The sequence below is a fragment of the Sapajus apella genome, unplaced genomic scaffold, assembly GCF_009761245.1.
Source record: "Sapajus apella isolate SASKATOON/1434 unplaced genomic scaffold, GSC_monkey_1.0 scaffold2, whole genome shotgun sequence".
Taxonomy (NCBI): domain Eukaryota; kingdom Metazoa; phylum Chordata; class Mammalia; order Primates; family Cebidae; genus Sapajus; species Sapajus apella.
Window position 1 is genome coordinate 55,224,712 of NW_022436942.1, and position 17,377 is coordinate 55,242,088.

The 17,377-nt window shown below is 39.2% G+C and overlaps 1 protein-coding gene across 3 annotated transcripts in view; it reads left to right on the forward strand.

Annotated features, from left to right (window-relative positions):
* CFAP54 (cilia and flagella associated protein 54) overlaps window positions 1–17,377 on the forward strand; it is a 369,697-nt gene that overhangs the window by 193,971 nt on the left and 158,349 nt on the right. For all 3 annotated transcript variants that reach the window (XM_032298598.1, XM_032298601.1, XM_032298604.1), the window contains 3 exons: window positions 8,676–8,871; window positions 12,095–12,168; window positions 13,723–13,892. In XM_032298598.1, coding sequence (XP_032154489.1) covers window positions 8,676–8,871; window positions 12,095–12,168; window positions 13,723–13,892 — 440 coding nt within the window. The remainder of the gene's footprint in view (window positions 1–8,675; window positions 8,872–12,094; window positions 12,169–13,722; window positions 13,893–17,377) is intronic.

Consider the following 17,377-nt stretch of genomic DNA (forward strand, 5'->3'; position numbering starts at 1 on the left):
GGATCACAACTCCTCACCAGCAAGAGAACAAGGTTGGAGGGAGAACGAGTGTAATGAAATGACAGAATCAGACTTCAGAAGGTGGGTAGTAAGAAACTTCTGTGAACTTAAAGAACATGTTCTAACCCAAAGCAAAGACACTAAGAACCTTGAAAAAAGATTTGACGAAATGCTAACGAGAATGGACAAAATAGAAAGGAATATAAGTGAATTGATGGAGGTGGAAAATGCAACACGAGAACTTCGCGAAGCATGCACAAGTATCAACAGCCGAATTGACCAAGCAGAAGAAAGGATATCAGAGGTTGAAGATCAACTCAATGAAATAAAACAGGAAGGAAAGACTGGAGAAAAAAGGGTAAAAAGGAATGAACAAAATCTCCAAGAAATGTGGGACTATGTGAAAAGACCTAATCTACATTTGATAGGCGTACCTGAATGCGAGGAAGAGAATGAATCCAAGCTGGAAAACTTATCCAGGAAAACTTCCCCAACCTAGCAAGGAAGGCAAACATTCAAGTCCAGGAAATACAGAGAACACCACAAAGATATTCGTCAAGAAGAGCAACCCCAAGGTACATAATTGTCAGATTCACCAGGGATGAAATGAAGGGGAAAATACTAAGGGCAGCCAGAGTGAAAGGTCGGGTTACCCACAAAGGGAAGCCCATCAGACTCACAGCAGATCTCTCAGCAGAAACCCTATAAGCCAGAAGAGAGTGTGGGCCAATATTCAACATCCTTAAAGAAAAGAACGTTCAACCCAGAATCTCCTATCCAGCCAAACTAAGCTTCATAAGTGAAGGAAAAATAAAATCCTTTGGGAACATGCAAGTACTCAGAGATTTCATCACCACCAGGCCAGCTCTACAAGAGCTCCTGAAAGAGGCTCTACACGTATAAAGGAACAACAAGTACCAGCTCAACTAAAGGGCAAAACACCCAGCTAGCACCAAAATGTCAGTATCAAATTCGCACATAACAATATTAACCCTAAATGTAAATGGACTAAATGCCCCAATCAAAAGACACAGACTGGCAAACTGGATAAAAAGCCAAAACCCATCGGTGTGCTGTATCCAGGAAACCCATCTCGCATGCAAGGATACACAAAGGCTCAAAATAAAGGGATGGAGGAAGATTTACCAAGCAAATGGAGAGCAAAAAAAAGCAGGAGTTGCCATTCTCATCTCTGGTAAATTAGACTTTAAAGCAACAAAGATCAAAAGAGACAAAGAAGGACATCACATAATGGTAAAAGGATCAATGCAACAAGAAGAGCTAACGATCCTAAATATATACGCACCCAATACAGGAGCACCCAGATGCATAAGGCAAGTTCTTAATGACTTACAAAGAGACTTAGACTCCCACACAATAATAGTGGGATACTTTAACACCCCATTGTCAATATTAGACAGATCAACCAGACAGAAAATTAACAAGCATATCCAAGACTTGAACTCATACCTGGACCAAGCAAACCTAATGGACATTTACAGAACTCTCCACCCCAAATCCACAGAATATACATTCTTCTCAGCACCACCTCACACCTACTCTAAAATTGACCACATAATTGGGAGTAAATCACTCCTCAGCAAATGCAAAAGAACGGAAATTGTAACAAACAGTTTTTCAGACCACAATGCAATCAAGTTAGAACTCAGAATTGAAAAAACTAACCCAGAACCGCACAGCTTCATGGAAACTGAACAACTTGCTCTTGAATGTTGACTGGATAAACAATGAAATGAAGACAGAAATAAAGATGTTCTTCAAAACCAACGAGAATGAAGATGCAACATACCAGAATCTCTGGGACACATTTAAAGCAGTCTCTAGAGGAAAATATATAGCAATAAGTGCCCACATGAGAAGCAAGGAGAGATCAAAAATTGACACCCTATCGTCAAAACTGAAAGAGCTAGAGGAGCAAGATCAAAAAACCTCAAAGTCTAGCAGAAGACAAGAAATAGCTAAGATCAGAGCAGAACTGAAGGAGATAGAGACACAAAAAACCCTTCAAAAAAATCAATAAATCCAGGAGCTGGTTTTTTTTGAAAAGATCAACAAAATAGACAGACCACTAGCCAGATTAATAAAAAAGAAAAGAGAGAATAACCAAATTGATGCAATAAAAAACGATAAAGGGGATATCACCACAGATTCCACAGAAATTCAAACCATCATCAGACATTATTACAAACAACTCTATGCACATAAACTAATAAACCTGGAAGAAATGGATAAATTCCTGGACACTTGCCTCCTGCCAAGCCTAAACCAGGAAGAAGCCGAAACCCTGAACAGACCCATAACAAGGTCTGAAGTTGAGGCAGCAATTAAGAGCTTACCACCCAAAAAAAGCCCAGGTCCAGACGGGTTCACAGCCGAGTTCTACCAGACATACAAGGAGGAGCTGGTACCATTCCTTCTGAAACTATTCCAAACAATACAAAAAGAGGGAATTCTTCCCAAATCATTTTATAAGACCAACATCATCCTGATTCCAAAACCCGGCAGAGACTCAACAAGAAAAGAAAACTTCAGGCCAATATCCATGATTAATATAGATGCAAAAATCTTCAATAAAATACTGACAAACCGATTGCAACAGCACATCAAAAAGCTTATCCACCATGATCAAGTAGGCTTCATCCCGGGGATGCAAGGCTGGTTCAACATACGCAAGTCTATAAACGTAATTCACGACATAAACAGAACCAAAGACAAAAACCACCTGATTATCTCAATTGATGCAGAGAAGGCCTTTGACAAAATTCAACAGCCCTTTATGCTAAAAACCCTCAATAAGCTAGGTATTGATGGAACGTACCTCAAAATAATAAAAGCTATTTATGACAAACCAACAGCCAATATCATACAGAATGGGCAAAAACTGGAAGCATTCCCCTTGAAATGTGGCACCAGACAAGGATGCCCTCTCTCACCACTGCTATTCAATATAGTACTAGAAGTTCTAGCCAGAGCAATCAGGCAAGAAAAAGAAATAAAGGGCATTCAAATAGGAAAGGAGCAAGTCAAATTGTCTCTATTTGCAGATGACATGATTGTATATCTAGAAGACCCCATCGTCTCAGCCCCAAATCTCCTGAAACTGATAAGCAAGTTCAGCAAAGTCTCAGCATACAAAATCAATGTGCAAAAATCACATGCATTCCTATACACCAATAACAGACTTAAAGCGAGCCAAATCAAGAACAAACTTCCATTCACAATTGCCACAAAGAGAATAAAGTACCTAGGAATACAACTAAGAAGGAACGTAAAAGACCTCTTAAAGGAGAACTACAAGCCACTGCTCAGCGAAATAAGAGAGGACACAAACAGATGGAGAAACATTCCATGTTCATGGTTAGGAAGAATCAATATCGTGAAAATGGCCATACTGCCCAAAGTAATTTACAGATTCAGTGCTATCCCCATCAAGATACCAATGACATTCTTCACAGAAATGGAAAAAATCACCTTAAACTTCACATGGAACCAAAAGAGAGCCCGCATAGCCAAGTCAATTCTAAGCAAAAAGAACAAAGTGGGAGGCATCACACTACCGGACTTCAAACTATACTGCAAGGCTACAGTAATCAAAACAGCATGGTACTGGTACCAAAACAGAGATATAGACCAATGGAACAGAACAGAGGTCTCAGAGGCAACGCAACATATCTACAACCATCTGATCTTTGACAAACCAGACAAAGACAAGCATTGGGGAAAGGATTCTCTGTTCAATAAATGGCGTTGGGAAAACTGGCTAGCCATGTGCAGAAAGCAGAAACTGGACCCCTTCCTGACACCTTACACTAAAATTAACTCCAGATGGATTAAAGACTTAAACATAAGACCTAACACCATAAAAACCCTAGAAGAAAATCTAGGCAAAACCATTCAGGACATAGGTGTAGGCAAGGACTTCATGACCAAAACACCAAAAGCATTGACAACAAAAGCCAAAATAGACAAATGGGACCTAATCAAACTCCACAGCTTCTGCACAGCAAAAGAAACAGTCATTAGAGTGAATCGGCAACCAACAGAATGGGAAAAAATTTTTGCTGTTTACCCATCTGACAAAGGGCTGATATCCAGAATTTACAAAGAACTAAAACAGATTTACAAGAAAAAAACAAACAAGCCCATTCAAAAGTGGGCAAAGGATATGAACAGACACTTTACAAAAGAAGACATACATGAGGCCAACAAACATATGAAAAAATGCTCATCATCACTGTTCATCAGAGAAATGCAAATCAAAACAACATTGAGATACCATCTCACACCAGTTAGAATGGCGATCATTACAAAATCTGGAGACAACAGATGCTGGAGAGGATGTGGAGAAATAGGAACACTTTTGCACTGTTGGTGGGAGTGTAAATTAGTTCAACCATTGTGGAAGACAGTGTGGCGATTCGTCAAAGACCTAGAAATAGAAATTCCATTTGACCCAGCAATCCCATTACTGGGTATATATCCAAAGGATTACAAATCGTTCTACTGTAAGGACACGTGCACACGAATGTTCATTGCAGCACTGTTTACAATAGCAAAGACCTGGAACCAACCCAAATGCCCATCAACGATAGACTGGATAGGGAAAATGTGGCACATATATCCCATGGAATATTACGCAGCCATCAAAAACGATGAGTTTGGGTCCTTTGTAGGGACATGGATGAACCTGGAAACCATCATTCTCAGCAAACTGACAGAAGAGCAGAAGATCAAACACCGCATGTTCTCACTCATAGGCGGGTGTTGAACAATGAGAACACACGGACACAGGGAGGGGAGCACTACACACTTGGGTCAGTTGGGGGGAAATAGGGGAGGGACAGTGGAGGGTGGGGAGCTGGGGAGAGATAGCAAGGGGAGAAATGCCAGATGTAGGTGATGGGGAGGAAGGCAGCAAATCACACTGCCACGTGTGTACCTATGCAACAATTTTGCATGTTCTTCACATGTACCCCAAAACCTAAAATGCAATAAAATAAATAAATGGGGAGAAAAAAAGCCTTAGGGGTATTGACAGCCTGTCTCTCCTGGAAAATGTAAGAGCAGAAGAGCTGTGGCACAACCATTGTTAATGGGGGGCTATGGATGGAGAAGGAGTTCATAGAACCAGCTGGCAGTTAATGCAGATAGATACACATGCTTTTTTTTTTTATTTTTTTAACTGCTAGGAACAGCATTAAGCAAGATATATATTTTTAATTAAATAATTTTGAGAGATATTTCCTCAAAATTGCTTTATTTTTGTCTTCCACAATTTTAATAGGAATATATCTAACTTTTATTAAATGTAATCTTATTACTTTTCTATTACTGTGCATTTTATTCCACAGAGTTCACTTTTAATTATCCTTCAGATGATTCATTGTTTTTTTCTTTTTCCTAAAAATTTGTTTTAATTTATAAGCAATTTGCCTGAACTTGGTATTAGGAAGATAGAAATACATATTCATATTTCATTTTAGTGTTCCAAGACCTTGGGATGTATAAGAATATTTATTTCTTTCCCATCTTAAATGCCGGGGCATCCTAAAATACTTCCTTAGGGAGTGGTTTTTGGTATAAAAAGAATGTCTGTCTGATGATTTCTTCTTATGCAAAAAGAGACTAATGGTATAATGGACACTCAGTTTCTATTAGCTAATTAGTTAAAACAGTACCGTTGGTCTGCTTAAGACTCTTCAGATTATGCTTTATGGTTTTTTTTTTTTTACATAAAGGGAAAGAAGGGAGTGTTAAATAGTATTACTAATTAATCTTCTTTTGATCCTCAAGTGTTTGTGTGTAATTGTCAAGGCTCATTAAATCACTGTTTGCTGTGGAGAGAAAAGAAAAGAGAAACCTTCTCCCAACCAATCTGAAGTTTCATCCTTCAAGCTCTTTCAAACAATGGAATTTTTTTTTGTTCACATAAGGCAAATAGTTTTTCTTTTTTTTCCCCCCAGAATAGATAGCCCCAACATCTGCCTTATGTATTAATTCTACAAATAAAATCAAGAGTCTATTGTGTGCAAAGCAATAGGCTTCCAATCAACATTAGTTCTGATGCTGTCAATCAACATTAGTCAATCAACAATACAGACAAACTCTAAGCTCTTATGGAGCTTGTATTTTAATGGGCAAGACTAGTAATAACTATGATATAAAAGTAAATACATAATAATATGTAAGTTATATAGTGCATTAGAAGGAGAACCATGCTATGGGAGAAAATAAATGGAACTATGCATAAAGTGAATTGGGAGCATGGGGCTATGTTGGAGATGGTAATTTTAAATGGGGTAATCAGGTTAGTCTTCACTGAAGTGGCTTTTGTGAATAGACCTGAAACAGCTAAAGGTGCAAGTCATATGAAATCTGGAAAAGGAACAATCTAAAAAGAGGGAAAGGTAAGTGCAAAGGCCCTGAGTCAAGATTGCCTAGCTTGGCGAGGGACATCTAAGCCAGTGTGGCTGGAGCTGGGTGAATGATGGGAAGCAGTAGGAGATAAGGTTAGAGAGGTCAAATTGTGAAGGGGTTGTAGGGCCATTGTAACTAGGCTGTTATCTGAGCAAAATGAAGAGCCACTGGAGACTTTTGAGCAGAAGTATGTCCTGATGGATTTATGCCATAAAGGGATTACTTTTCCCAAACCCTAGAGCCCACCATGTGCCAGGTACTGTTCTGATGCCGTCAATCAAATATCTCAGTCAACCACAATACAAATTCCCAAACCTCAAACAGCCTACGTTTTGTGTGTCTGTGTGTGTGCTGGAGATAATGAGTTGAGAGATGTTGAGTTTGAGATATCTGTTAGGCATCCAAGTGGAAGAGTTGAGTCAGAAATTGATTCTGTGAATTTGGAGTTCAGAAGAGAGGTTGGAGTTACACAGAAGCTGTGATTTCATCAGCCTTCAGATGAAGCTAAAACCATGAGCCTGATTAAGATCACCTAAGGGGAAGGAGTGAGGAGGAAGAAGAGCACTGGGTTCCAGGACAGTCAAATATTAAGAGGTATAGCAGAAGAAGAGGAACCAGCAAGTTGGTTCAGTAGGAGCTGCGATTTTGCTAAAGAAGACAGAAAAGGAGAGGCCAGTAGGGTAAGAAGGAAACCAAGGGAGTGTGGTGGCCTGAAAGCCAAGAGGAGAAAGCATGTTCAGAAAGAGTGAGTGATCAGTAGTATCAAATTTTGATGATGAATCAAGTACAATAATTCACTGAGTCTTAAACATGCATTTTTTTTTTTTTACATTTAATGTCTCTGAAATCAGAATGCAATTTACAGTTGATCGCATGTGATAGTTTAATTGGCATATAAAATAATGACATCAGATCAGAAGACTGATAGTTGAACATTGGATTTAGTCAAGTGCAGGCCATCAGTGAACTTGACCAAAGGGTTTGAATGTAGGGATGCAGTGGGTTTAGGAGCAAATGAAAGGAGAGAAACTAGAATTCTTTCAGAGTGTTGCTGTGAAGGGGAGCGAAGAACAGGGTAGTGGCTGGATAGGGAAGTTGGGATATAGAGAGTTTTTGGATTGTTAAAATTGAGGAGATGAAGCATGGCTGTGTGCTGATTGGAATGTTTCTGTAGAGAGTGGCATATTTATGATTTAGGAAAGAATGGCTGAGTAGGCCATTGGAGGAGGGAATGATGGCCTAAATGGTGATGCCAGCCTTGGGTAGCAGAAAGGAAGGTAGAGCTGTGGGGGGCAGATACTCAGGTGTGTGAAACAGATGGAGAAGCATGCTCTACTCTGACTGCTTAAGTTTTTTCCTAGTGAAGTGGAGGAAGCAAGGTCACTGACTGGAAAGAGAACAGGGAAAGAAGGGTTAGAATTTAGAGGAAAGAAAGATGTAAAATGGTTGTTTAAGAAAGAGAGAGAGTGAACGGACTGGCAAAATATCAAAATATTATCAGGCAGTGCTGAGGTTTGGTTGGGTAATTCACATGGAACTATTTGTATAGTTTGCCTGATTTTCTCCAGGGATGCAGGCCCTAAGAGGGCACAGAGTTGGATTTCAGAGTTGGAGCTGTGATTTTGCTAAGGAAGTGCGTTTGCTTAGGTGAGGGCCCAGGGGGTTGAGGGTGTAGCAAATCACACTGCCACGTGTGTTCCTATGCAACAGTTTTGCATGTTCTTCACATGTACCCCAAAACCTAAAATGCAATAAAATAAATAAATGGGAAAAAAAAAAAAGAAGGGGTTCTAATGATTGACCGTGTACTCTAAGCAGGGTAGGGAGATTGCTTGTCTGCCCATCTTTTCCTTTTCCTATCGTAGTAGCTCTGATTACTCACATTATAGGAGAGTGGCCGATGTGTGTGGCGTGGCTAATGAGCTTTCAGTTTGTCTGTTTTGTTAAAGTATCCCATCCTTCACTCTGAGCACCAGGTTTACTCTGCCACGATGGCAGAGCTGGCTTCATGAGGCACAGGTCAGAAATTGGTGGGGAACTACAGAAGCATTGTTGAACTGTTCAGATGGTTCTGATGTTACATGTCTCTCTCAATAGACCTCCCATTTACGATATCCCATGCCCAGCCCTATATCCCTTCATCCAACACCAAATATGGACTGCAAAACAATGAAGCTAATAATACCTGAAAAAAATATTTCTCTAATTTGCTCTTTTTCCTTTTTTCCATGTTTTAGGCAATTGATGAATTAAGAAATAAAGGCTTGCCTGCCATTCTGATTACAATTGACCAACCGCATCTCTCAAATAAGTTTTATTTTGTTAAAGCATACTTTTTCCTAAGTGTGGCTGCAACAATAAATTGTGTCCCAGAAAATAAACTGAAAACAGTAATTACTGACAGGAGCAAACCAAACCTACCAAACTTGAACGGTAATTGTTTTAATTTTTGCTTATTTCCCTTTCTCCTTCCTATCCCTAACTACTGTCACTGCCCCCACTAATCTATATAAATGATCTAGTATATATTCCTCCACAGTTTTCTCTGTGCTCATATAATGACACGCTTATGTACTATGTCTAGGTGTATGCACATATATATATATATATCCCTGTTTATATATATATCCATATTCATACACTTTATATATAATGCACTATCATATATATAATGCACTATCATATTTACACATACATAATAGAACTTATAATTTATTTACATGATTACAAATTTATAATAAATTTATAATTTGTTATATTTGTAAATATACCATTTTGTAAATAAATTATAAATTCTATCATGTATTTTGTAAATATACCATTTACAAAATGGTACATTCACATTTTTCTGCATCTGGTATTTCCCATGCAGAAAAACTTCACTGAAATCACTCCAAGTCTACTGCTTTGCTTTGGTCCACTGTATTGACTGTATAGTATTCTAGGCCATGAACATCCCCCATGAATGTTCCTTGGAAATGAAGTGCATGTGCAGTGCAGCAATAGAGGAAAGACTGAATAAGAAGGAATGTGTACCTCCATTGCTGCACATGCACTTCATTTCCAAGGAATATTGCTGCAGTGCTATATACCCACATGGCATAGCGTATCTTTCTGTGGGGCATATACCCCATGGATGGGATTTATGGGCCATAGGGTAATTTCCAATTGTATTAGATGTTGCCTTAAAAATAGTGATTTTCACTATTCAGCATGATGTTTTAACTGTGGGTTTTTCCATAGATATCCTTTATCAGGTTGAGCAATTTCTCTTCTATTAGTTTGTCAAGTGATTTTTATCATGAAAAGGTGTTGAATTTTATTAAATGCTCTATCTGCATCTATTGGGTGATTATATGGTTCTTGCTTTTTATTCTATTGATATGGTGTATTACATTAATTGATTTTTGGTTATTTAACCAATCTTACATTCTTGGGATAAGTGCCACTTAATCATGGTTTATAATTTTTTTGTAGACGGAGTTTCATTCTCTCTTCCAGTCTGGAGTGCAGTGGTGTGAGCTTGGATTTAGCCAAGTGCAGGCCATTGGTGAACTTGACCAAAGGGTTAGGATGTGGGGATGGAGTGGGTTTAGGAGCTTGGCTCACTGCAACCTCTGCCTCTGGGTTCTAGTGATTCCCCTGCATCAGCCTCCCAAGTTGCTGGGACAACAGGCACCTGCCACCATGCCCAGCTAATTTTTTGCATTTTCAGTAGAGACAGTGTTTCACCATGTTGGCCAGGCTAGTCTCGAACTCCTGACCTCAAGTGATCCGCCTGCCTCTGCCTCCCAAAGTGCTGGGATTACAGGTGTGAGCCACTGCGCTCACCCTGTAATTCTTTTTACCTGTTAGATTCTGTTTGCTAGCATTTTGTTGAAGATGGTTGCATTCATACTCAAGAGACATTTGTCTGTAGTTTTCTTGTAGTGTCTTTGTCTAGTTTTGATAACAGAGTAATACTGAGGCCTCTAATTTAAAATGTAAGTTTCATTATTCAGGTATGATGAGACCAACAGATCAGATGACTGCCATTGAGAAAACAGTTACAGTTTCCAAGAGGAAGGGCGCATAACACAGCGGTGGGAGAAGGGCACTCAGGGAAGCTAGGCTGTGTCTCAGGAGGCAGAGGACAGTGGGAGGAAAACATGAGCAAGAACTTTTATGGTGGTTGCTATGCAAGTGGATTGAGTAAAAGCAGGGTGAACAGGCTTAGTATCTGAATAATTTTAGTTTGAATAATTTTAGTGAGCCCTGGGCAGGGGTGCTAACAATAGCCAAGGTATGGAACCTAAGTGTCCAGCAATGGATTAATGGATAAAGAAAATATGGTATATAACACAATGGAATATTATTCAGCCATAAAAAAGAATGAACTCCTGTCATTTGTAGCAACATAGATAGAACTGGAGGACATTATGTTAAGTGAAATAGGATATGATTCTTAATGCTCTGTTTTGTACTACTGATTTTCCTGGCTTCCTGTGTTAATAAAATAGTTAATTTGATTTTATAACTGAAAAATATTTGTTAGCTCCTATGTTATTTGAGAATTGAGAATCTAACAGTGAAAATAAACACAAAAATACTATCTTAAAACTTGTTATGATAGAAAAATACAATAAATCAAATGAATAAAGGTATTGTGGGTTACATGGTAACAAGTGCTTTGGAAAGCAGGAAAGGGGGTAGGGAGTGCAGGAGTGGGTGTAATTTGAAATAGCATTGTCAGGAAGAGTCTTACTAAACAGATGACATTTGAGCACATGTCTAAAAGAGGAAGGGGAATGAGATGTGAGTTTCTGAGGAAGCGTATTCTAGGTAAAGGGAACAAATACTGAGACCCTGAGATGGGTGTGCATCTGGCATGCTTGAGGAACAGCTGGAGCCCAGTGTGGCTGAAGCAGAGTGAACAAAGGTGAAAGTTCTAGGAGATGCTGTCAAGGAGATAACAGAGTGATTATGGAAGGCTTTGAAGGTCATAATAAAAAGATTTGTCTTTTATTCTGAGTGAGTTGGAACACCATTGGAAAAGTTTTAAGAGGAAGAGCTAAAAGTTTCTAAAGCCTAACTCTGGTTTCTGTATTGAAACTAGGTTAGGCTATGGGGTTAGGGGAACTAAAAGGGTGAATAATTATAGGAGTATAATCATATTTCCTTTTAGAAGGCTATTGAATTATTCAAGTTAGAGCTTATGATGGCTTCAACAAGAGTAGTAGCAGTGGAGGTGGTGAGAAGTAGCCAGATTCTGGATATGCCTTGAAGGTGGAGTCAAAAAGATTTGAAAGGGAAGACCAGAAGGTCACTTTGGGGTGTATAATCCCAGCACTTTGGGAGACTGAGGCAGCTGGATCACTTGAGCTCAGGAGTTCAAGAGTAGCCTGGGCAACATCTTTACAAAAAATCCATCTTTACAAAAAATTCAAAAATTAGCTGGGTGTGTTGGTGTGTACCCATAGTCCTAGCTACTCGGGAGGCTGAGGTGAGAAGGCTTGAGCCCAAGAGGCGAAGGTTGTAGTGTGAGATTTTGCCACTGCACTCCAGCCTGGGTGACAGAGCCAGACTATGTCTCAAAATAAAATAAAATAAACCTAGAATTAATATTTAAACTAACCATAGATATCCTTGGTCCCTCCAAAATTTTGTGTCTTTATAGAGATATATTCAAAAAATGATGGAGGTTCATTTTATCATCTTACAAACAATGAGGTCACTCTTAGCATGCTAAAGGTAAGTTTGAAACTGTTTTCAAACTATAGTAAGCTAGTTACCAAAATGCAGTATTAGTCCCTGGATGGGCCCACTTTGAGAGTCATGCTTGCTCTTGTGAGAGCAGTTACCTCTTCTTGCATAAGAATGGGTTGGAGCCAGAGATGGAGTTTACTCCTCATGAGAAAAGTGGATGTCTAGTGGTTACAGGCTTTGACTTCACAACCTGATTAAGGTGCTTCAGAAAATATGATTCATTTGGTGTGATATGAGTATTCCATGCCCTGTTTATCATTTCCCAATAATAGTGATGACAATGGCAACAACAGCTTTTGTATGACTATTTAATTTCTATAACTTTATGATGTAGGTGGTAACCATTTTTGATCTTGCTGTGCTGAACCATGAGAAAACTGAGGCTTAGACAGTCTAAGAATTTGACTAACATCATACAACCAACAGAATACAGATCCAGGAGAAGGACTACATCTTTTTGATTCAAAATCCATGTTCTTAAACGTTATACTAAATTGCCCTAATATTTCTATAATATTCACTACTGTGCACAAATGCATTTTTAGAGGCCTGTCACTTGAAAGATTGGTCTCTTTATCTTCTGTCATGTCAGGTTGTTATTTACTATTGATTGTCTACTGTAAAATATCATTATCTTCACATTACCAACTAGGTGACCATACTTTAACTTGAAATACAGTTGGTCCGCATTAGTCACAGATTCTGTGTTTGCTAATTTGCAGATCCACTGAAATTTATCTGTAATCTGAAAATCAATACTCTTGGCACTTAGTTGGCTATCCGTGAACACACACAGAGCATAGAAAAATTTGAGCTGCCCGATGCACACATTCCCAGCTGAGATGAACAAGGAGATGCTCTTTTTGTTGCCACCGTCATACTGTAAACAAGTGTCCTTTTCATGGTCTGTTTATTACCATGCCCTTTGCATTTTTGTCAATATTTACAATGACTCTCCAGCATAGTGCTGAAGTGCTGTCGAGCATTTCTAAGTGTAAGAATGCTGTGGTGTCCCTTATGGAGAAACTATGTGTGTTAGATAAACTTCCTTCAGATATGAATGCTATTGGCTGTGAGTTCAAGGTTAGTGAATTAACAGTATATGTGACATATGCTGTTATATATCCTTAGCCATAAGCACACATTAAACAAGGCTATGCATTGAGCAGTTAATGAAAATGTTGTGACCAGAGGCTCTCAGGTACTTTTCTGCATCTCCCCGAGGAGCAATGCTTCAGTATCCAGTAATCAGTGCAACAACTTTAGAGGACATAACCACTGTGATTAGTAAGCACCAGCTGTGCCTACAAAAAGGGGTCACTGTCATGTATGCTTATGCTTGCTTTTACTTTCCTTTTCATTTTCTGTTGCCTTTTCACTTTTTGCTGAATTTTCTTCTCTGATGATTAAATACAGAGTTCTTTTTTGGTCTTCCATTCATTGTTACTTTTCAGTACGTGAAAAATATTTGCTAAAGAAGAAGGAGACATCATTTGTATTATTTGTGAATTCACATGATATATGGTATCCTTTCCTTAGTCAACTTTACTAATGGAAGCTGAGGACAGGCTAAACATCCTTCTGTCGGAGGTGGAACATCCAGGGCTCAAGACCCTGTCTCAGTGCTCCGCTGGCGAGCTGGAGATTGTGGTGGAGGCCAGGCTTCAGCTGGCTGCAGCTGCTCTGCAGAGGCATCGGGCAGCACACAGGTGTGTCTGCCTATGCACAGGGGAGGGATACCTTGGAAGAGAGTTTCTTCACCCTAGCTTGTTAAAGGGACTTAAGTGTTATGTAAGTTTTAGAAATTCCTACATCCATAGCATACTTGCTTTTTATTATTCAGGGAAGTTTTCATACATGATTACACTTAAAATTGTAGTTCTGGCTGGCCATGGTGGCTTATGCCTTTAATCCTAGCACTTTGGGAGGCTGAAGGGGGGGCAAATGACTTGAGGTCAGGAGTTTGAGACCAGCCTGGCCAACATGGTGAAACCCTGTCTCTACTAAAAATACAAAAATTAACCAGGCTTTGTGGGGGCGCCTGCGATCCCAGCTACTTGAGAGGCTGAGGCAGGAGAATCACTTGAGTCCGGAAGGCACATGTTGCAATGAGCCTAGATTGCGCTCCCGCACTCCAGCCTGGGTGAAAGAGTGAGACTCTGTCTCAAAAAAATAAAATAAAAAATTACAGTTCTCAACAAAGCAATTATTTTATGAAGGCACGCAGCTGGGTTGTTTAATTTCATATGTAGAATGAACAAATTAACAATGCTTTCATTTTTTTATACATTTAATTTACTTTTTAAAAAGACTAAACCTTTTTACAAATAAAACCTATGGAGTGATTTTTTTCTAAAACACTGAATTAAAATATTAAAAACAAACTCTATTTTGAAAAAGTAACAGTTTTTGCAGCATATTGCACTGAACTATTACGCTGTTGTGGGTGGCTGATTATTTCAATGTGCTGCAATTGTTATTGTCAGCTCTTTTATGTAGTTTGTTCATCAATTTATTTATTTAGTCAACCAATATCTGTTGACTGTCTCATTGCCAGGCCCTGATCTAGACACTAAAGATTTAAATATGCATAGAATAGAATTTATGTATCCGTATGCTCGCAGATATATAAGCAATCAGGTAGAGTGGTAAAAATAATATAGTGATTTTTTTCATATTTAATAATATGGAAATCTACATTCAAGAATTTCCCCATGCTATTTGTGATAAACACTTCTATCATGAGGTCCTCTGACACATTCAATAATGATTCATCTAATGGTGATTCAATAATGATTCATTTAATAATACACAAATTTTTTACCATTCATTAATTTATTTAAAAATAATTTTGTGCACCTACAATATGCTAGGCACTGTTCGAAGCTCCTGGGACATATCAGTGGCCCAATACTCATATATAGAATCCAGACAAAATATATAACAACACTGACCAAAATCTTGCCCTATATTCTAATAGATAATAAACATGCTGACAATAAACTATGAACACAAGTAAATTACAGAGTGTGGACAAAAATGACAAGTTCTGTGGAGAATATAAGGAGTAGAGGTTGGAGGGGGAGGTGTTACCATTTTAAAATTTTGTGGTTGTAATAAAGAGTGTGACTCCATTTTGATGTTCAATGGCTGACAGCTTTCAAGCCCGACCACTCCCCTTCCTCTGCCCCACGCCCGAGCAGAGCAAGCAGATAAGAAAGCCCAGCTAGGCCGGGCGCGGTGGCTCACGCCTGTAATCCCAGCACTTTGGGAGGCCGAGGCGGGTGGATCACGAGGTCAAGAGATCGAGACCATCCTGGTCAACGTGGTGAAACCCCGTCTCCACTAAAACTACAAAAAATTAGCTGGGCATGGTGGCGCGTGCCTGTAATCCCAGCTACTCAGGAGGCTGAGGCAGGAGAATTGCCTGAACCCAGGAGGCGGAGGTTGCGGTGAGCCGAGATCGCACCATTGCACTCCAGCCTGGGTAACAAGAGCGAAACTCCGTCTCAAAAAAAAAAAAAAAAAAAAAGCAAGCCCAGCTAGCTGTTCCCTCCTTTGGTGTTAGCGGGAAATTCAAACCATGTAAGTCCTGGCCCACGTGCAGGAACTCTTACCCCAGTGCCACCCACCAGCCACCATGCAACTCCGAGCCAGTCTCTTTTCCTTGCTCTCTCCATACATTTTCTCACCTGTTTGGGAACCTGCGCAGATCTTCTTGGTAGATCTCATTATGTGAGCAGTACACCCTTTCATACCTTCTTGATGTGGGTGTGTGTGGGATCAGTCTTGACATCTGAACTACATTTTGGGTGGTCAGGGCAGGCGTCATTGATGAGGTGACATTTGAACAAAGTACTTAAATGAGGAATTAACCATGCAAATAGAGAGAAAGTGTTCCAGGCCATGGGAACATGCTTGATACACGTTTGAGGGACCGCTCAAGGTCTCTTGTGGCTAGGGTGGAATGAGTTTGGGGCAGACTTGCAAGGGGGATCTCCAAAGAGGTGACTGGTGGACAAGGAGATTACAAAGGACCTTTTGGCTGGGTAAAGACTAACTTTTACTGTGAGTGAAGCGGGGAGTCATTGTAGAGTTTTGACCAGAGGAGTGACATGATCTGATTTTCATTGTAAAGGGATGGCTCTTGCTGTTATTATGAGAATTGATGATAAGAAGAAAAGGGTGTGAAAACAAGGAGATGAATTAAGGAGGCCATTATAATAATGGAAATACGGTGCAGTTTTTACCAGTGTGATAGCACTGGAGGTAATGAGAAGTACTTGGATTCTGAGTAAATTTTGAAGGTAGAGCCATTCGATTTTACAGATATTGTATGTAAGTTGTGAGAAAAAGAGAGGAGTCAAAAAAGAAGTGGTTATTAACTGAAATGGGGAGGTTGTGGGGGTGCAGCTTATTTAGGGGAAACATCAGGAGTTAAAATTTAGTTATATATAGTTTAAGATGTCCCTTAGATGTATAATTGAAGATGTCAAATATTCTGAGAGTCTTTAGAATATAGGCAGTGTTATTCAAATGTTCCCAGCATAAAGAAAAGATAATTGTGTAAGGTGATGGATATACCAATCCCCCCATTTAATTATTATACATTATGTAATGTATCAAATATTACACGTACCCTGGAAATATATACATCTATTAAGCATCAATAAAAAATACAATCATAAAAATAATACAAATTTAAAAATACAGTATAACAACTAAAAAATAAATAAATAAAGGCAGAATTTTAATACTGAATAAGCTCCGTTAGGGAGTAGAAATAGATGGAAGAGAGAAAAGGACCAAGGACCAAGCCCTGAGTTTTGTACTCCATCTTTACGAGACTGAGGAGGAAATGAGAAGCCGGCAAAGGAAACTGAGAAGTGGCCAGTAAGAAGAAAACCAAGAGATTATGGAATCCTGAAAGCCAAGTGAAGAAAGTGATCAAGGAGAATGGAGTGACCAACTGTGCCACAAACTTCTGATAGATTGAGTAACATAAGAATAGAGAGTTGACCACTGGATTTAGCCTAGAGGCTAATGGTGACCTTCACAGAAGTAACCTTAGAAGATGCTTAGGAAAGATTATGTTTAGAGTGGTTTATGAGAGAATGGGAAGAGAATTTGGAACCTACAAATAAAGATGATTCTTTGGAAGAGCTTTACTGTGAAGGAGAGCAGAGAAAGAGGG